This window comes from Protopterus annectens, chromosome 2.part2 (genome assembly GCF_019279795.1).
Source record: "Protopterus annectens isolate FY-2018-M chromosome 2.part2, PAN1.0, whole genome shotgun sequence".
Lineage (NCBI taxonomy): Eukaryota > Metazoa > Chordata > Ceratodontiformes > Protopteridae > Protopterus > Protopterus annectens.
In genome coordinates, this window is record NC_056730.1 from 11,928,588 (window position 1) to 11,950,813 (window position 22,226).

Sequence of the window (22,226 nt, forward strand, 5' to 3'; positions counted from 1 at the left end):
TGTTTCCAAGCTGTGGCTGTGCTGAGTCCATACACTTTTCAGGTACCATTGTAATTTCCTCATATGCAGTTTTGCAAATGGTATTAGTAGTATGCAGGATGTCATGAATCCCAAGGCCTGCAGAATTTTTCTTGCAGGGAGTTGGGTCTTTGTTGCCATTATTTTGTAATATTGAAACAGCTGTCGTTGCTTGTCTGGCTGAGATAAGCCATCTGGGCCGTTGTATTCAAGCTGGCACCCAGGAATATTATGTTTTGTGAGGGCACTAGTTTTGATTTCTTTTCGTTTACTGTGTACCCTAAGCAACTTAGAAGGTGTTTGACAAATGCCAGATGCTTTAAAAGAATGTCTTTGCTTTCTGCTTGAATAAGGCAGTCGTCCAAGTATGGGTATATCTGAATTCTTCTTTGTCTGCAGTATGCAATTACTGGTGCCAGGCATTTTGTGAAGACCCTGGGCGCAGTAGATGAGCCAAAGGGCAGTGCAGAGAATTGACAATGCTTTGAACCTGCAATGAAGCGGAGGTATCTTCTGCAATTTTGTCTGATAGGGACAAGCAGGTATGCCTCCTTGAGGTCCAAAGTGACTAGCCAAGCATTCTTGCCCAGCATGGGAAGAAGCTGCTGTAGTGTTAGCATCTTGAATTTTGGTACTTACAGATAGGTGTTCAGAACTGAAAGTTCCAGAATGGGTCTCCATGCTTTGTCCTTTCTTGGGACTAGGAAGAGTCTTGAGTAAAATCCTTGCCCTTGCTCCTGTGTAGGTACCTGTTGAATGGCTCTGATGTTCATGAGAGCTGTAATTTGTTTTTGTGCCTCTGCCCATTGATTTGGTGGCAGGTTTGACATTCCTTTGTTCCTTGGTAAGGTATGAAAGTGGAATCTGTATCCTTGAGAGACAATGTTTAGAACCCATTTGTCTTTTGTGATGATGTGCCAGTTGTCTGCAAAAAAATGCTAGTTTTCCTCCCAAGGGAGTTGCCAGGAGATTTTTGCTTGGTAGTTTGAGGATAGAGTCATTGTGTTTGTCTTCTGCTAGCTTGGGGCCTGTCTTCTCCTCCTTTCTGGGTAGCAAAACCCCATTGGCGAGGTTTGTAAGGGCCCTGTGACTGACCTCTGCCCATTGGGCGTCTGTATTTACCCCTCTGTGATCTGTCTGAAGCTGGAAAGGACAAGTTTTTTGCTGGCCAATTTCTGCTGAATCGAGGGGGTTGTACCTGCAAAAAATCCTTGACCGTTTGCATAGACTTTGCCTTATCCTCCATTTTCTTTAAAACCTCTTCTGCTTTGACACCAAATAATACATCCTGTTGTAAAGGTGCAGCCAATAATTTTGCTTTGACATGGTCAGGGAGGGTTTGTTCTTTTAACCAAGCATACCTACGTATGACAGAGCCAGTAACAGCTGCTCTACAAGAAGCTTCCAATGAGTCAAATTCACATTGTAAAGTATGTTTGCCCACCTGTTCAGCTACATGCAACAGATCCTACATTTCTTTGAATTCAGGCAGTTCTGAATGTACGTTCATTTTTTTTTTTAACTGAGACATTAGAAATTGTTGATATTTCAACATGTGAAACTGGCAATTTAATGCTCTCATAGCCAGAGTAGCTGAGGTGTATATTTTCTTTCCCCCATCTATCTAGGGCTCTGGAATCCCTTTCAGAGGGCACAGGATTTTTAGCCATAGAAGCTTTTGCTCCCTTAGGACCCTGGGAAATTGTTTCTGGGTCAGCTACAGGGCTTTTATAAAGGAATTTGTGTGAGTCAGGTACTCTGTAGTGTCTGTCTGGTTTGGCTGGAGCAGGAGGAAGAGAATCTGGATTTAAACTAGACTCCAAGTAAACATCATCCACAATATCCAGAACAGGAGGGGTAGCAAGAGGTCTGTGCTGGGGAAATAAAAGGAACTCTCGGAGCCTTTTCTTAGAATCTGAGTAATCCTGGCCTTCCCCAGTGGAAATATTCCCTCATAGTATGTAAAGTTTCCCCAAAGCAGTAGTCTTCAGGGGGAGATGCTGAGGGAATAGAGTCTTCAGCATCAGAATCTTCATAAGGTGGAAAATTGTAATCCTGTTCCTCAGAAGAATCTGAGGAGACAGAAACCTGGTCAGAGGATGCATAATCCTCCTCTTGTCTTGGTCTTTTATCAGGAGGGGGATGGGAATCCCTGATAAGAGTAATCAAATCTTCAGCCATTTTAAGCATCTGTTTCTTAGGCATGGGGCCTTGAACTGTAGACTGATGTACAGTTTTCTTTGGTTTTAAAGGAGTTTTAAGTTTAGCATAAGATTTAATGGTGAGTGTAGTCGGTCTGAAGACACCTTCAGAAACCAAAGGTGTTTCCGTTGCACCGGTGTCTAGTTCTGCTCCAGTGTCGGTAGAAGGCTGCGTCGGCCTAGTAGACTCCGCATGGGAATCCGCAGCTGTCTGCGGTTCCAGGTCTGCGGTCGTCAGGGGCTGCGTAGGCACCTCACTGAAAACCGGAGAACCGGCGACAGGCCCAGCTGAGGCCTCGGTGTCTGGCTTATTCCTAGGCTGCCTGTCCTTATCCTTGCGTTTTTTATGAGTGGCGGTCGTCGGCTGCTCCGACAGCATGATATAATTAAATTTCCTACCAAAGAAATGCCGTGTGAAGTCAAAACGGCGTTTGATAGTTTGTTTATTAAACCTAGCGCAAAACCGACAACCTGTGACATCGTGGTCTGGGCCTAGGCAAGGAATACAATAGGAATGAAAGTCCTTATGAGCTATTTGTTTCCCACAAGAAATGCAATTGTTAACTTTTTCTGACATCGGACTGAGGCAAGAAAATGTTCCCCAACGGGGTACTTAGCTTTACTGAAGACTTCGGACTGAAATTCAAATCAAAAATCTCAGGTGTCTGCCTACCAGCACTTGCGAACTGCTTCTGCTTTGGGCACCGCGCGGCAAGAAAGGCTGATGAAAATGGCGTTGGATGCCTCTTATATACCCCTGGTGCACTGACATCAGGGAGGAAGTGACAGCAACCGACGCCGGACCAAGACTTTGGAATTCGGGTCGACTGCGGGACCGCCTGATGGCAGGATAACCCAAGTGTGATGACTGCAACAGGGTAACACGATGAACATCTGTTCAGTCATAGGCACTTACACTTCAGGTGCTAGAGAGTCTAATATGAATGGGCACCCATCATAGATATGTGAACCCAGGGGGGCATCCCTGTAAAATGACACGGGGGGGGGGCACAGACATCCTCTTAACAGCTGTATGAGGATTCTGTCCTTCCCTTCCTTAATCAGAAGACACTCCAGAAAAGACTCTTGGGGACTGACATCCAATATGGACTGCTGGGTCAGTTCTTCAATCTTATAGGCTGTGCAATTGGCTGAAGGCATGGTGACCTCCAAAGAGGCAGCGCTATGGGCCTTGTTAATACCAGTTATTAGGGCCAGAGGCTGATTAACTGTTTCCATACAGCTTCCTCTGGGTTCCTCCACTGAACAGGTTACTTCAAGGATCTTCTTTTCCTTCTCTTTTTGAATATGCACATAGCCTTGGGTCTCATCTTCTTGAAGGGGACATCTGCACCACCCTGCCACTCTGGATTTGCAGATATGGAGGGCAGGTTTAACAAGATCAAAAGCCTCTTACTGGCTTGGTATATCCAAAGGGTTGCCTGTTTTCAGTTTAAAATCTTATGATGAAGCCTCGGGGTAGTACTGCAGCCATTCACGTTATTCTTTTACATAAGCAATACAGGCCATGAAACATGGATATCTGCAAGCACACCCATTTGCCTTTTTTGGTTTGGACATGCCTAACCATGGACGGCATTTAGCTTACTAGATGTTTGCTCAAAGAAAATATCAGCTAACCAAATTTAAAAACAAAAATGGAAGAAACTGGGGTACACACCTGCTTGATGCTCTTTAGACGCAGGCCTGGATGGTCACCACACTGCAATGTGCCCTTTTGTTGGGAACATGCGATATTGCAAGACATTGCTAAAGATGGAGTGGCTGGATACTACTTACAAGGTACATGAAGATGCTTGAGGTAAAGCAATGTGAACCTGCCCAGCTGCTCTGAAAGTCAGGCCAGGCAATGGACTCTGTCAGTGGCCACAAAATCCTTATAGTGATGACTGCAACAGTGACAGACACAGAAAATAAACTGCTGTATAGACAAACTGCCTGTCACAAACAGCCAGAAGAAAAACATTTTTTGCTAATAGTAAAACTTCTCTGTAAAAGAAAAGAAAAAGATAAACTTAGCTACTGCAGCAATTGACAAAACAAGTTACAAAAATGCACTAACACAAATATGAATACCGCCGGCAAGACTGAATAGATGTTAGAAAGTAAAAGACAAGGGAATTAAGGTCTAATAATGCAGAATGAAGAAATGCAGGTAGGTGACACCATCCTCCTCCCATTCCACCAAACATAAACATCAAACCAATGTTTTCCGAGTGGTATTGCCTGTTATCACGTCAACATTAAGAATAGTCAAGAAAAGCAAAGATTTACCCCATCCTCAGAATAAGTGCCAAGTCTTTCACATTTACTCCAGGGACTGTGGATTTTCTCCCTTTAAAATTATTTACTTTCACAATTTAGTCAACAAGGACTAATGCAGCTAGAATCTAAGCTACTCTTGGAGTTAGCTATAGAGCAACTTCTAAGTTAAGAACAAGTTTAAGAAATGGACAAGTTCAGTATGCATGCAAAGGCTGGATGCACATTCTACATTTTCTACTACTACCACTATATTAAAAGACCCTTTCACTGGGATGTGAAACGGAGTTAAGGAAACTGATGAGTACAAACAGCGTTCTTCATGAAGAACATGATGCTACTTACTAAAAGCTGAGAAAGCTCGGCATGGGCAGCAGCCAACCTTCGCTGGCAATCTGGGATCATCATTCGGGATTCTTGCAGAATCTCTGTCTGAAATAAGAAAGAAATCACCAAATAGATAACACCGGAAACACAAGAGCAAGTCAAATGTTTTTACTGGTTCAGTAACCACCTTTCTTCTTTGAAAGACTAGATAAACTCACTGTGGTAGGTTTGAATGTACACAAACTGTACTACTTAATAACTTGTACATTAAATGGGAGCAGATTACACATGTTGAGTGCTACAATGTGGATTTCTAATGCTGGGTTACACTAATGGCATATTCATCAACCTTCACGGAATTTTACAATTAGATCAAGTAGGATCACATTTTTTCTCAGTCTTAATGTCTACCATTCATTTCAACACACATCAGCATTACAGAAGTAAACAAAATTACTTTCTGTGAAAACTGCATCACAAAAATAAAGGCCAACAGGAATCATAAGTTTGCTTGAATTAATTCACCTACTGGGAATGTCATAGGTTGGTACTAGGTTATTGGCCCTAGGGCCTATACAAGCCTAACAATAACAATTCCCTGGTTATTTCTTCCCCCACTATTTACTTTCCAGCATCCCTGTCTAGCAGGGCGACAGGCATGATCCCCACGGTGAATTTCCTTTCTCCCATCCAATCATCTTCTGAAGAGGGCCAAAGAGGCGCACTGCTTGACATGTATGGGTAGTCTATTCCAGAGACTGGGGAGTCTCTGGGTCAGGAACCTATCCCTCCAGCATGTTTTGTTTATTGTGATGACAAGGTTTAGATCCCTGGAGCGTGTGGCTCTGAGGGATTGGGATTTCTTTAAGTGCAGCATGTCCAACAGCTCTGGGTTTGACATGGCCTTGTATGTTAAGCAGAGATAGCCTCAGAGTAGATGACATGCGACAGAGTCTAGCTGGAGTTTAAGGCGGTCAGCAAACGACATCTGCTTTAGGCCTGTGATTCTTTTAGGGAGGTATTTCTGTGGCCTTTCCAGTTGTTGCAGATGTCTTGAGAGGAATGAGGGATGAGTACAGTGGGACAATGGCCTCCTTTTTCTTGATGAAAAGCCCTTTGTGATGAGATGTGCCACACAGAAGGATTTCCTTACTGATGTGGCGATGTGGTTATTGAAGGTGAGACCACTGTCCACCTGTGTCCCTAAGTCTCTTAGCACACTTTTGGTGTTTAGTGTACTGCCACCTATGTGGTAATTCACAGGTACATGTTTTTTCCCCAAAGGGGATTACTATACATTTCTTGGTATTGAGCTTGAGCCCATGGTTCTGGCACCAAGCATCTGTTTCTGTAAGGCCCTTTTGTAGAGTATCCACATCATTTGGGGATTCAATAATGGCTCCCAGATTGCAGTCATCTGTGAACTTTGTTAGCCAGAGTCCTTTAGTGTTGGCCTGTACTTCAGAGAAGTAGATGCCAAACAAGAGAGGTCCCAGGAATGAACCCTGAGGTACTCCACTTGTCTGGAGCTGGATTTGGAGTCAGCTACTTTTACAGTGTGGGTCCTGTCAGTAAGCCAGTTGGCAACCCATCGAGTGACGTAGGGATTAATGCCCAGTTTAGTAAGTTTATCTATGATTCCAGTGGGGGATGGTGGCAAAGGCCTTGGCGAGGTCCAGATAGGCTGCGTGGACTGCCTTACCATCGTCCACGGCTCTGGAAGCTGACTCGAAAAAGTCAATCAGGTTCAGGAGACAAGATCAGCCCTTTAAGAACCCAAACTGGGTGGGGTCCAGTGTTTTAAGGTTACCAATGTCTTTGTTTATAAGTTCCATAATAATACGTTCCATGGCCTTGCAGATCAGGCTCGTCAGACTGATGGGGCAGTAGTTTCTGGGATCCAAGGTGGATCCCCCCTTGTGGAGTGGGATAACTGTAGCTGTGCGCCATTCAGTGGGCACAAAGCCTGAGGTGAGGGTATGATTAAACATGACATTTAGGTGAGGTGCCAGTTCATTTTGTAGTTCATGTAGTACATAGCCCGGGATTTCATCTGGTCCCATGGATGCTGTATTCTTAGCTATGGAGAGTGTGTTTACCTGTGTGGCCATTATTACCGGAATTTGGCAATCTTCCAGTATTGGGATGGGCCATTTAGGGGGAGAGAAGGGGGTGAAGTTGGCACAGAATCGATCTGCCAGGATATTGGCAATATCCTTGGGATCAGTATATTTAATGCCATTCTGTTGTAGCTCAGAGCAGATCTGAGCATTGCCATTTAGATTCTTGACATAGTTAAAGAATGCGTTGTGGTGTCTTTGGCATCTTTGGCAATTTTATTTTCGTAACTAGCTTTGGAGGATTTTATGAGGGATCTCAGCTTCTTACTGAGGCTGGTAAGGGAGTTTTTTTGCATCCTGGGATTTTCCTCTTTTCTGCAACAGTTTCTTCCTTTTGTTGTAAAGTTTGTTTATGGCAGGGGACCACCAGATTGGCTTCCTTTTTTGGAGGAGAGCATCTTGGTTCTATTTGGGATGACACGATTCATGCATGAGTGGATGTGCTCGTGCAGTACCTTAGTGTAGGACTCGGCAGTCGAACTTTCAGTTCCCATCTGCATGGGTGTCATGAAATTTGTAACTTCTGACTTGAGTAGCATGAAGTTGGCTTTGGAGAGGTTTTTTATGGAGGTTTCCTTAAGTCCAAATGGAAAGTATCCAATTTCAATGGAGTACTAGCGAGAAATGAAGCAAAAGCCAGCCAGATGGCTTAAACAATGTAATTTAATTTGCCCTCATGATCAAACCACACCAACTGTGGGTAAATCCTACCCAGTCTTAGATTATTGCTTTATTATATTATGGACATCAACATTCAAGACTACCTGCTGGTTAATTCTGAATAACTCAAGAAAAGATACCTGCTGTACAAACAAAAATGTAGAAAACTTCAGCAGTATAAAAAATTCCAAATGCGTCCAAGTTAAATTTTTTTTAGAAATTTTATCAAATATGATTAATTGTAATACAGCTATACCTACATATCTCTTTCATGCATACACACACACATTATATATATATATATATATATATATATATATATATCTATGTGTGTATATATATATATATATATATATATATATATATATATATATATATATATATATATATATATGTATATATATATATATATATATATATATATATATATATATATATATATATATATATATACATACACACATACATACACACACACACATATATATATGTACAGTACATAATGTCAGGTTTTTGTGATATAAAAAAATGAGACCACAATAAATAATTTCAAAACTTTTCCCACCTTTAATGTGACCTATAACCTGTACAATTCAATTGAAAAACAAACAAATGTGTTACAGGAAAAAAAAAAATATATAAAAAATGTACAATAAGCTGATTGCATAAGTCTGCATACCCTTAAACTAAGTCTCTCTATTATCTTGTGGAAAGACGTCTTCATTGGCAAATAAACAATGAACACTTAAATCAACGAAAGGCCACATCAGCGACTTTTTCACCAGGGGGAAAAAAGCGCTTGGCCTACTAAAAGTACAGTTGTGTACACTTACCATAAATGTAGATGTTCGAGTGTATTCACTGTTGCAGTCATTACATTTGGGTTATCTGCTTGCAGGTAGCCCTCATTCAGCCTGATTAACAAAGTCTTGGGTCCTGTGTTGGTTGCTGTCTCTTCTTCCATGATGTCAGGTTGTCAGGGGTTTAAAACATGCAGCCGATGCCTTACATCAGTTTTTCTTGCCCCAGATGTCAGGTGTCCCCCTAATGGGAAGCAATTAAACATAAAAGCACAAAGATATACCTCCAACAAAAAAGCAAATACACCAAAAAGGCTTTTAAGCATAGTAAAGGAAAGCAGAGGTATAGCCAAAAGAAGTTAGGGGGCTAGGGGGAGGGTAACCAGGACTGCAACAGTGAATACACTCGAACATCTACATTTATGGTAAGTGTACGCAACTGTCCTATGTTCTTCGTGTTTCACTGTTGCAGTCATTGCATTTGGGTAGATTCCCAAATCTATGGTTGGGAGGAGGAATTTAGAAAGCATTAGGTCCCGCTATAAGGCCCTGCAAGACTGCAGTGGAAAAGCCAGCTCTGAATTTAGGGAAAATTGGCAAATGATAATGCTTGGTGAAAGTATGTACAGAACTCCAGGTAGCAGCTTCTAGGATGTCCCTGGTAGGGACTCCTCTGAGAAAGGCTGCAGAGGTAGATGCAGCCCTGGTGTAGTCTGATCCCCTGGGGGATAGGTTTTCCATGGTGCTTATAGCAGAAATTAATGCAATGACTTATCCATTTAGAAATGGTTTGCTTTGAAATAGCCTTTCCCTCTGCCCCTGCAGCAAATGCCACCAGCAGTTCAGATTTTCTTTGAGGTTTAGTCCTGTCCAAGTAGAATCTAAGTTGTCTGTGCACATCTAAGGAATGCAATATCCGTTCCCCTTTATTCTGTGGATCGGGAAAGAAGGTTGGCAAATGAATGGACTGATTAAGAGCCACACTGCATACCACCTTGGGCATGAAGGATGTATTCGTTCTGAGGGACACCCTGTCAGCATGAAAGATGATGAAAGGTTCCAAGGGCCTGTAATTCAGATACCCTTCTAGCTGAAGTGATTGCTAAAAAGAAAGCTGTTTTCCAAGAAAGAAAATTTAAGTCTGCAGTAGCAGTTGGCTCAAAAGGAGGTAGAGTGAGTTTCTCCAAGACAAAGACAAGGTCCCACGCTGGAGTTGGAGCTCTCCTGGGTGTTCTCAGATTTTTGGCCCCTCTGAGGAACTGCTTGAGCAGTGGATGAGAGAAGAGGGGAGGGTTCTGTGTTATAATGAGCTGAATTGACTGAGACGTGGATTTTAATGGAGGAAAAAGACAGGCCCTTGTGAAGTATCTTAGTTAAGTATTGTAAAATCTGAGGTAAATTGGGTGATGCTGTGCTCATGCCTTGAGATTGGTTCCAGGCACAGAATAGTTTCCATTTTTCGCATAAGATTTTCCAGTACTAGGCCTCCTTGCCTCTAAAATATCCTTCACAGGTTTGCTGAGGGATGGTAAAGGGGAAATTAAGTAATTAGCCAGCCTGCAAGCTTCAGTGTTGGAAGATGAAGGTGCAGAATCTGTTTCTCCTGCTGAGACAGTAGGGAAGGAGTCTGAGGCAGGTGCCATGGAGATAATCGTGGCACACTGCGCAAGAGGGGGTATCAGTGTTGGCGCGGCCAGTCTGGAGCAATCAAAATCATCCTTGGTTTGTCCTGTTTGATTTTTAGTAGTACTTTGGAGAGCAGAGGCAGAGGGGGAAGGCATAGACTGATGGGTTTTTCCAGCTGAAGGACAGAGCATCCAATTTCAAGGCTTGTTTGTGGCCAATCCCTGTGCAACATTTGTCCAATTGGTAGTTCTGGGGAAAGGCAAACAGGTCTATATCTGGGCTCCCCCATTTGCTTGTCAACATGTTGAAAATCCTTGGTTCCAGTTTCTACTTGTGTGGGTCCATGAGGTTTCTGCTTAGTTCGTCTGCCAGTTTATTTAATTTTCCTGGCAGGAACTGAGCTTGTAGGTGCACTTGGTAGCTCAAGGCTGTGTTCCACAATGCCATGGCTAGTCTGCAGAGGGGGTAAGAATGTGTACCCTCCTGCTTGTTTATGTACCACATAACAGTGGTGTTGTCTGTCTTTACCATTAGTTGTCCTGGAAGAATGTGGTCCTTGAAGGCTGTCGGAGCATTCTGTACAGCTAACATTTCTTTCTGATTGATATGCAGTTGCATTTGACTTTGTTTCCATTTGCCTTGAATGCACTTCCCTGCCAGGTGAGCCCCCCATGCATAGTCTGATGCATCTGTTGTTAGGGTTTGGGTGGCACAGGGTGATGTGAAAGGTAGTCCCTTGTTTTGGTGGCAGGCCTCTGCCCACCAAAGGAACTCTAGGCGTAGGCAAGATATGATAGGAATCATTGTTTCTAGGTCTTGAGAATGCTGACACCATAGGCTTTTTTAGATACCACTGTAGTTTCCTCATATGCCGTCTTGCATATGGAATTAGAACAATGCAGGAGGCCATGAACTCCAAGGCTTGCAGTATTTGTATTTGTCTTGCAGATAGCAGGGTTTTTGTGGCCACTTGTTTGAAGTAGGTTGTCAAATGAATTTGCTTTTCTGGCATGAGGTAAGCCATCTGGGAAGTTGTATTAAGGTTGCTCCCAGGAATATAATTTGTTGACAGAGTACCACGTGTGCTTTCTTTTCATTTATGGTGTACATAACCTAGGCGCAGTAGATAAGCCAAAGGGCAGTACAGAGAACGGATAGTGCGTGTAGCCTGCTTTGAAGCGTAGGTATCTTCTGCAAGATTCCCCGAATGGGATGTGCAGGTATGCTTCTTTTAAATCTAGTGTTGCCAAACAGGCATCTTTGCCTAGAATAGGAAGCAATTGGTGAAGAGTCAGCATCTTGAATTTTGGAATCTCCCAAAAGGTGTTTAGAGTAGACAGGTCCAGGATAGGAGGCCATGAATTGTCTTTTCTGGGGTACCAGAAAAGTCTCATGTAAAAACCTTGTCCCTTTTCCTCTTTTGGTACCAGTTGAATAGCCCCCATGCTTAAGAGAGTAAGTACTTGTTTTTGGGCCTCTGCCCACTGATTTGGGGGTAGGTCAGGCCACCCACTTGGTGTTGGCAACGTGTGGAAATGAAATCTGTATCCCTGGGACACTATATTTAAAACCCATTTGTCCTGGGTAATGAGTTCCCAATTCTTTGCATGAAGAGCAATCTTTCCCCCCAAAGGGGCAGTCAGTTGATAAGTGCTTGGAAATTTTAAAAAGAAGTCATGGAGACAGTTTACCATGGGGGGGAGTCTTATTATTCCCAGACTTGGAAGTGGAGGTCCCCCCACTGCTTAGTTCTCTGAGTCCCCTAGGACTGAAACCTGGGGTTTTTGTTGTGTCTGGGTTTGGCCTGAGAAGACCTGGAAGGGGCTGGAAAGGACCAATTGTTAAGAGGGCCAGTGCCTACTAAATCTAGGAGGCTGAACTTGTAAAAAAATACAGTTTGCAAAGATTTAGCTTTATCTTCCATCTTTTTAAGAACTTCCTCAGCCTTGTTGCCAAACAGGCGGTCCTGATTTAAAGGAGCATCCAACAATTTAGCTTTAACATGATCAGGCAAAGATTGCTCCTTAAGCCAAGCATACCTTCTGATTACAGACTCAGTAACAGCAGCCCTGCAAGAGGCCTCTAATGAATCAAAACCACATTGCAAAGTATGTTTTCCAACTTGTTTGGCAGAATGCATTAAATCCTATCATTCTTTATTTTCCACACAGTCAGGAATCAACATCATTTTCTGTTTAAGCAGTCCAATAACATGTTGCTGATATTTTAACATATGAAACTGGCAGTTTAAAGCCCTAATGGCCAAGGTTGCAGAAGCGTATCCATCTATCCAGCGCCCTGGAGTCTCTATCAGAAGGGGTAGGATTTTTAGCAGTAGAAGCCTTAATGCCCTTGGGCCCCTGCGAAATAGTCTTTGGATCTGCAATAGGATTTTTGAAAAGGAACTTGTGGGACTCGGGGACCCTGTAGTATCTGTCAGGTTTTCTGGGAGCAGGAGGCAGGGAATCAGGGGCCAAACTAGATTCCATCAACAATGTCTAGTACAGGAGGAATAGCTAAAGGCCTATGCTGAGGTAGGAGAAGGAAATCCCTAACCCTCTTTTTTGAATCAGAAAAATCCTGGCTTTCCCAGTGGAAATGCTCCCTTACAGTATGTAAGGTTTCCCCAAAAGAAAAATCCTCAGGAGGGGAAGCAGAGGGAATAGAGTCCTCTGCATCAGAATCCTCATAAGTAGGTAAGGGCAAATCCAGATCATTAGAAGAGTCAGAAAAAAACAGAATCCTGATCAGAAGATTCATAATCAACTTCAGTCCTAGGCCTCTTAGTAGGGGAGGGGTGGGTTGGCTACCCCTGATTAGAGTTATTAGATCTTCAGCCATTCTTATCATTTGTTTTTTAGGCCTAGAGGCCTGAGCATGTAGCCTGGGCGTTGGTATTTTAGACATGGATCGAGATTTTGGCCTAAGCAAAGAAGGAGGCGTCTGTTTAATATGCAAGTCTGTAGGCCTGAATACATCCCTCAGAAGCCGTGCCTGCACAGCGGCTTCGGACCCATCCAAGGTAGAGACATCCGCGGGTTCCGTAGTTAAACATCTCGTGGCATACCGGACTCCGATTCGGTCTCAGTAGAGGCCTGCGAATCAGAAGTAGCGGGTATCAGGGACTGCAAAAGTGCCTCACTGGCGACTGGCTTAGGAGAAGCGTCATCGGCAGTTTTGGACCTCGGCGGCCTGTCTTATCTTTCCCGGTAGTCGGATGGCTAACAGATGACATTTCTGGATAATTAAACAGAGAACCGAAATATTTATACCGACGACAGATAGTGCGCTGATTAAATAAAGCACAAAACTGACAGCAAGGAACATCGTGGTCAGGGCCTAGGCAAGGAATACAGTACGAATGAAAATGTTTATGAGGTATTTGCTTTCCACAAGTAATGCAATTAACTTTTACGGACGTCGGTAAGGAGCAAGAAAAAAAGTTTCCCCAACAGGGTACTTGGGTTTAGTTGAAGACTTTGGTTCTGAAACTCAAACGAAAATTTCAGGATTTGGCCAACCGGCACTTGCGAACTGCTTCTGCTTCGGGCACCGCACGATAAGAAAGAAAGACTTATGTAATGGCATTGGCTGCAAGTTTTATACCGGACGACCTGACATCATGAAAGAAGGGACAGCAACCGACGCAGGACCCAGGACTTTGTTAATCAGGCCGACTGAGGGCTACCTGCAAGCAGATAACCCCAAATGTAAAGACAGCAACAGTGAAACACGAAGAACATCACCACACAAACCTTCGAACCCTACAAAGTGGGGGGCTGTGACCCCCACACCCCCTACCGAAATATACCAACTCTGAGATCGCACTACAGTGGGGAAAATGGCAAATCCCTGATGATGGCCAAGTGCTTTTTTTCCCCTGGGGAAAAAAGTCGCTGATGTGGTCTTTCGCTGATTTCAGAGTTTGCTGTTTATTTGCTGACGAACATGTTTTTCGGCAAGATAAGAGAGACCCTAAACTAATACTTTGCGGAAGCACCTTATGATTTAATTACAGCATTTAGTCTTCTAGGGTAGGAGTCTATCAGCATGGTACAGCTTGACTTGACAATATTTGCCCACTCTTTCTTGCAAAAGCTCTCCAAATCTGTCAGACTGTGAGGGCATCTCTTGTGCACAGCCCTCTTCAGGTCACACCACAGATTTTCTATTGGATTTAGGTCTGGGCTCTGGCTGGGCCATTCCAAAATTTTAATTTTTTTTTCTGGTGAAGCCATTCTTTTGTTGATTTGGTATGCTTGGGGTGTATGCGTGTGTTGAAAGGTAAAATTCCTCTTCATCTTCCTAGCAGACACCTGAAGGTTTTGGGCCAAAAGTGACTGGTATTTGGAACTGTTCATAATTCCCTCCACCTTGACCAAAGCGCCAGTTCCAGCTGAAGAAAACCAACCCCAAAGCATGACACTGCCACCACCATGCTTTACTGTGGGGACGGTATTCTTCTGGTGATGCAAAGTGCTGTTCTTGCGCCAAACGTACTTTTTGGAATTGTGGCCAAAATGTTCAACCTTGGTCTCAGACTATAAAGTACAGTTTTGTACCTACCATAAATGTAGATGTTCGAAGATCCACATTGCTGCAGTCCTTACATAAGGGTAGTCCGCTGTCCTCGGTCAGCCCGAATACCAAAGTATTAGGCTGACGTCGGTCATGGGCGCTCAAATCTGACATCAGAGCATCAGGGTATTAAAGCGCATGACCGACGTCATATCCTCAGTCTTTTCTTGCCCCAGATGTCAGAAGGCCCTAAAAAGAAAGGCCACAGCCAAAAATAGAATACTTCCCAAAAGGCAGGTACAAATAACAGCTACCACCCAAACCATACAACCATTCCAAACTACAGAGGGAAGGAGGGAGAATTGGACTGCAGCAATGTGGATCTTGAACATCTACATTTATGGTAGGTACAAAACTGTACTATGTTCTTCATCTCACATTGCTGCAGTCCTTACATATGGGTAGAATCCCAAAGCAGAGGTAAAGGGAGGCTGGCAAAATCATAAAGCATTGGGAGCTGCCAAAATGCCCTGTAAGATTGCAGTGGCAAATCCAGCCCTAGATTTGGAATAAAGAGGAAGGTGGTAATGTTTAGAAAAAGTATGCACTGAACTCCAAGTAGCTGCTTCCAAAATATCTTTAGTAGCTACTCCTTAAAAGGCTGTAGAAGTGGCAGTAGCCCTAGTGGAGTGAGGTCTGATTCCAGCCGGAATCTCCTTACCATGATGAGAATAACAAAAGCAATACAAAAGCCAATCCACTTAGAAATAGTTTGTTTTGAAACAGGTTTCCCTGAGAACCCAAAGCAAAAGAAACAAACAACTGCTGAGACTGTCTGAACCCTTTAGTCCTGCTCAAATAATAATGCAACTGCCTGTGAATATCCAAAGTGTGCAAAATTTTCTCCCCTTTATTTTGGGGATCTGCATAAAAAGTAGGCAAATGAATTGATTGGTTCAAGGCCACACTTGAAACCACTTTAGGCATAAAAGTAGGATTAGTACGCAGAGATACCCTATCCTTATGAAAAATTAGGAAGGGTTCAACTGCCATAAGTGCCTGTAATTCAGAAACCCTTCTAGCAGACGTAATGGTCAACAAAAAAGCAGTCTTCCAAGACAAAAACTTTAACTCAGCAGTAGCTGCAGGTTCAAAAGGAGGTAAAGTAAGTTTTTCCAACACAAAATTGAGATCCCAGGCAGGAGTAGGAGCTCTACGTGGGGGTCTTATGTTCTTTGCCCCTCTAAGAAATTGCTTAAACAAAGGATGAGAGAACAATGGTGGGTCACAGTCATAGTGAGCAGAAATGGCTGCAGCATGAACTTATAGAGGAGAAAGACAAACCCTTGTCTAATAATTCTGTAAGATATTGAAGAGAAACACTTAAATCAGGCCTGGAAACATCAAAGCCCTTTGTTTTGCTCCAAATTAAAAATCTCCTCCATTTATCAGCATAAACTTTCCTTGTACTAGGCCTTCTGGCCTCCAAAATATCATTCAAAACTTGTTGTGGAAGCTGCACCTCCAGGTTCTAGAACAGAATATGCCAGGCTGTTAGATGCAGGGACTGAATCCTGACATTGAGGAAATGATTGCCCTCCTGTGACAAAAGGTGCGGAATCGAAGGCAAAGGCCATGGAGGCTCCCGTACTAAACTCCTCAGCAGAGGGTACCAGTGCTGTCGAGGTCAATCTGGAGCTATTAGAATCATGGAGGGCTTGTCTTGTCTGACCTTCAAGAGTACCTTGGGGAGGAGAGGCAGAGGCGGAAAGGCATAGACGTGAAGATTGCTCCAACTGAATGATAGAGCATCCACTTTCCAAGCTGTGGGATGAAACATTTTTGTGCAAAACTTTGGCAACTGGAAATTTAGTGGAGAAGCGAACAGATCTATGTCTGGAGTTCCCCATATCACTTGTCAATTTTTGAAATACATGAGGATCCAATTTCCACTCATGGGGATCCACTATCTGTCTGCTCAAAACATCTGCTAAGGAGTTCTGTGCTCCTGGTAGAAACCTTGCCTGAAGATTGAGGTGTAAACTGAGAGCAGTCTCCCACAAAATCATTGCTTGCCTGCAAAGAGGGTACGAATGGGTTCCCCCTTGCTTGTTGATGTACCACATGACAGTTGTGTTGTCTGTTTGAATCAACACTTGCCCTGGGTGAAGTAAATCCTTGAAAGCCATCAATGCAAATTGGACTGCTAACATCTCCTTCAAGTTGATATGTAAATGTTGAAGTCTGGCAGGCCACGTGTCTTGAACCCATTTTCCATTGAGGTGTGCTCCCCAAGCCTTGTCCGAGGCATCTGTCGTTAAAATCTGACTCTCCTCTGGTCGGGTCACAGAGAGTCCCTTGTTTAGGTGACATTCCTGAGCCCACCACAAAAATTCCTTTGAATGCAAGGTATTATTTGAATGACAGTGTCCAGATCTTGGCAGTGTTGTGTCCATACATTTTTGAGATACCATTGTAGGTTCCTCATATGCAGTTTGGCATTGGGAAGCACCAGAATACAAGATGCCATGAACCCCAAGGCTTGAAGGACTGTCCTTGCAGTCAGCCTGGACCGTAGAGACAATTGATGGAAGTAAAGAGTAAGGTTCTTTTGCTTGTCCGGGGACAAAAAGCCCATCTGGGAAGCTGTATTCAGTCTCACACCCAGAAAGCACATTTCCTGAGAGGGTACTAGACTGGACTTTGTTTCGTTCACAGAATACCCTAGGCACCTTAACACTGCCATCACATACTGTAGATGATGAAGAAGTTCAGACTTGTCTTGAGCAAGAATCAGGCAATCGTCCAAATAAGGATAAATTTGTATTCCTCTTAACCGTAAAAAGGCTATCACTGGAGCCAGAACCTTTGTGAACACCCTGGGCGCAGTAGATAAGCCAAAGGGCAATGCAGAGAACTGATAATGTAAAGTCCCAGCCGAAACGCAGGTATCTCCTGCAACTGGGCCTGATAGGAACATGAAGATAAGCCTCTTTGAGATCCAGAGTTACCATCCAGTGATCTTTGCCCAACAGAGGTAGAAGTTGTTGCAACGTCAACATTTTGAATTTTGGAATGTCCAGGTATGTGTTGAGGATAGATAAATCCAAAATCGGCCTCCAAGTGTTTCCTTTCTTTAGTACTAGAAACAGGCGAGAATAAAATCCTAGGCCCACTTCTGACAGAGGGACCTGCTGTATAGCCCCCATTTGAAGAAGTAAAGAAATCTGCTTGTGAGCCTCTACCCTTTGCTGAGGAGGAACATCTGGCATGCCTTTGAAAGGAGGCAATGTACGGAAATAAAACTTGTAGCCTCGGTCTATAATGTCCAACACCCATTTGTCCTGGGTGACTAAAAGCCAGTTTTGCTTGAAGAGTGCCAACTTTCCTCCCAAAGGAGCTGCCAGACAGGAAGAATCTGGCAGCTGAAAATGCAGGTCATTGGGCCTGTTTACGAAAGGACTGGCCCCTGCCCTCACCTGTAGATTGTGCAGGTGAACTCCATGTTCTAGGCCTGAAAGTACTCTGAGCTCTGCCCCTACCACGACTAGATCTACCCCTAGACTGTGAATCAGAAGAAGGATAAGCCCATCCCTTAGTAGGCCAATTCCTGCTAAACTTAGGAGGCTGCACCTGCAAAAAATCTTTAACAGTCTGCATAGACTTAGCCTTGTCTTCCATTTTCTTTAAGACAGACTCCACAGGAGAACCAAACAAAACTTCAGACTGTAAAGGAGCATCCAAAGTTCTAGTTTTAACATGCTCTGACAAATTCTGATCCTTAAGCCAGGCGTGCCTGCGAATAACTGAACCAGTGGCAGCCACCCTGGAAGAAGCCTGGAAAGCATCGAAACCACACTGCAAAGAATGCTTACCCACCTGTTCAGAGGCATGTACCAAATCCTGTAATTCTTTACACTCTATGCCCTCTGCCAAAGCATCCACTTTAGATTTTAGTTGAGTAAGGAGAAAATTCTGATACTTCAACATATGAAACTGGCAATTCAAAGCCCTCATTGCTAAAGTGGAAGAGGTATACACTTTCTTACCCCATCTATCCAAAGCTCTAGCATCTTTATCCATAGGAACTGGATTCTTTACAACAGAAGCCCTGACACCCTTAGGTCCCTGGCTAATAGTTTCTGGGTCAGCCCTTGGACTCTTATACAGATATTTATGAGCCTCAGGTACCCTGTAATACCTGTCTGGCTTAACTGGCAGGAGGCAGAGAGTCTGGATTAAGGAAGCCTCGAGAAAACGTCTTGAACAACATCCAAAACAGGAGGTATAGCCAAGGGCCTATGTTGTGGTAAAAACAAAAATTCCCTAAGCCTCTTTCGGGAATCTGAGAAATCCTGACCTTCCCATTTAAAATGCTCCCTCATAGAATGCAGGGTTTCTGAAAAAGAAAAATCCTCTGGAGGAGAAGCAGAAGGAGTGGAATCCTCTGCGTCTGAATCAGAATAAGGAGGAAAATCCTGAATGTCTTCAACCGAAGACTCTGAGTAATCTGAAGCCTGCTCCAAACTTTCCACCTCTGGCTCCACCCTAGGTCTCTTATCAGGAGGCGGGCATAGAACCTCTGATTAAAGAAATTAAATCTTCTGCCATTTTAAGCATGTGTTTTTTAGGCACAGAACCTGCAGAACTAGGACTGACACCCGTGGAAGGCAAACCAAAGGAGAAGGCCTAACCACCTTAGGCAAGGAAGGGAGAACAGCAACCTGAGAGGCCCCATCAGCCTGACTTGACTCCTGAGAGGCCACATCTTGCAAAATTAAAGCCTCCCCCTGAGGCTCAACTGAAACCTCGGCTGGATCCACAGATTCCACCGTAGTTTCTAAAGAACCGGCGTCCGGAACGGACGACTCATCCTGCCTGGACTTCAAAGATTTTTCTTTGCGCTTCTTCGCGGTAGCGGGCGTCGGAGGATCCAACGGCATATTATAATTACACCGCTTACCGAAGACAAGCCTAGCGCAATCTAACCTACGCTTAATGGTGCGCTTATTAAACCTAGCACAAAAGCGACACCCGACTACATCGTGCTCAGGTCCCAAACAAGGAATACAAAGAGAGTGGTAATCCCTATGCGGTATCTGTTTCCCACAAGAAATACAATTATTCACTTTTTCTGACATCCGGAATTAACTGAGGCAAGAAAAACAAAATATTCCCCAACGGGTACTTAGCCCAACTTTGTTTCGGTCTGAAACTCAGAATACAATTTCAGAACGCCAACGGCACTTGCAAACGCTGCTTCTGCATCGGACCATGCGGCAAAAAAGACCGAGGATATGACGTCGGTCATGCGCTTTAATACCCTGACGCTCTGATGTCAGATTTGAGCGCCCATGACCGACATCAGCCTAATACTGGTATTCGGGCCGACCGAGGACAGCGGACTACCCTTATGTAAGGACTGCAGCAATGTGAGATGAAGAACATCACATTTTTTCACTTGCTTTTGGGACACGATGTATTGTTTTGTAAATTTTAGCTGGGTCTGGATGTTTTTCTGTGTAAGAAAAGGCTTCAATCTTGCCACCCTACCCCATCGTCCAGACGTATGGAGAATACAGGAGATTGTTGCCACATGTAGTTCACAACCAGTACTTGCCAGAAATTCCTGCAGGTCCTTCAGTGCTGCTGTAGGTCTCTTGGCAGCATCCCTGACTAGTTTTTGTCTGGTCTTTTCAGCAACTTTGCAGGGACGTCCAGTTCTTTATAACGTCACTGTTGTTCCATATTTTCGCCACTTTTTGTTGACTGTCACTCTGTTCCATGGTAAATCCAATGCTGTAGAAATTTTTTGTACCCTTCTCCTGACTGATACCTTTCAACAATGAGATCCCTTTGATGCTTTGTAAGCTCTCCACAAACCATGCCTTTTGCTGTAGCAGGCAACTGAGTAAATGTCAGGAAAATTCTACTAGCACAGCTGAACTTTATTTGGGGTTAACCAGAGTCTCTAATCGATGGCATATGTGTACCCAAGAACACTGAATGCTGCAATTAAATCAAAAGGTGCTTCAACAAAGTATTAGTTTAAGGGTGTGCACACTTACGCAACCAGCTTATTGTATGTTTTTTATTTTTTATATTTTTTTTCCCTCAAACAGACTTGTTTGTTTTTCAATTGAATTGTACAGGTTATAGGTTACATTAAAGGTGGGAAAAGTTTTGAAATGATTTACTGTGGTCTCATTTTTTTTACATCACAAAAACCTGGCATTTTAACAGAGGTGTGTACACTTTTTATCCACTGTATCTCGTGTGTGTATTATATACGTGTGTGTGTGTATACATATAGATATATATATATATATATATATATATATATATATATCAATGCATGTATCTAAATACAAAAAAAAAAAAAACTCCAAGAAATATAAAGAATAAACAAAAAATAGATCCAAACACAGGAAGCATAAAATATACACAATGTTGTCAAAATGTCACAACCTTGTACAAAACTATCATATTTTTAAAGATACATGAAACAGATATATATATATATACACATACACATCTCTCAAGACACTGCAAGTAAAATATTAAGACAGAAAAGATAAGGATATAAGCGAGTTATGTCAAGATGTAAGCTATCTTCTGCTTTAAGGCTCTGAATGAACCGTTCCCAAATTTGAGTAGTAGCTCTAAAAAGGTGACATGGTATGACTTTTATCCTAATCAGAGAATATTACAGTTTCCCTTTAGCAACAATCCAGGAGTGTAAAGACTTCGCAAAAGTTTTAGATGGCAACTAGAACCCAAAGTCTTATACTACAGTCTAAAGAACTGTAATTAGAAATGTGACCTGTTCACATGCACAGATTAATGTATGGAATATTAAAATCTAATATACAGTCAACAACTGATTGTACGCAGGTTCATTGCTGATGGATAGGAGGATAATCCCTACTGCTATCCACTTCTGGATTATGGGAAACGTGCTGAACAAGGGAAATTTTCTACAAGTCCTTACCAAGAGAACTAGCTAGATCCCAATATCTGAAGGATTAGTAAAATAGTGCAGTTTTGCAAGAACTTAGCAGAGCAGTAGATGCCCTACTGATCGCTGCTGCAGTACTCCAAACAGATGGTCTTTCACCACTGTCTGGCCAGGGTACCAAAGCTTAAACCTTTCCTGGAGCATATGTCTAATATATGACCTCAACTTGCAAGGAGGGGGTATATAGTAATGGATATATGAGGCAGATCCTCAAATTATATCCAAACCAGCAGTCTGACGATATCTGAGAGACAAGTAGTCAGACAGAAGGGACAAAGGAGAAGAGAAGGCCCTCTTAGTCCTACGGTCTGTCAGACAGTGCAGGTGTAAAGAAGAAAAGGAGAAAAAAACAGAAAGGGGGGAGGAGGTTGGGAAGGAATACTGCAACAGTAATCAGTAGAACATCTACTGTTATGGTAAGTTCATACACAACTGTACTATGTACCAACTAAAATCACTGTTGCTGTATTCCAAACAGATGGGTGATGCACAAAGCTTAAGGGAAAGGGATGGTTGAGAGACGTGAGCATTGTCCAGCAGTCCAGAAAAGACAGACCTAGCAAATGCAGTCCAGGACCATGTAAAAAAGTACAGTTTTGTACCTACCATAAATGTAGATGTTCGAGGATCCCCATTGCTGCAGTCCTTACTATTG

The 22,226-nt window shown here is 43.2% G+C and overlaps 1 protein-coding gene across 1 annotated transcript in view; it reads right to left on the reverse strand.

Moving 5' to 3' along the window:
• TBCA (tubulin folding cofactor A) overlaps positions 1-22,226 on the reverse strand; it is a 596,902-nt gene that overhangs the window by 222,769 nt on the left and 351,907 nt on the right. Inside the window, exon 3 of the mRNA XM_044063703.1 lies at positions 4,848-4,934. Within this exon, the coding sequence (XP_043919638.1) occupies positions 4,848-4,934 (87 nt within the window). The remainder of the gene's footprint in view (positions 1-4,847; positions 4,935-22,226) is intronic.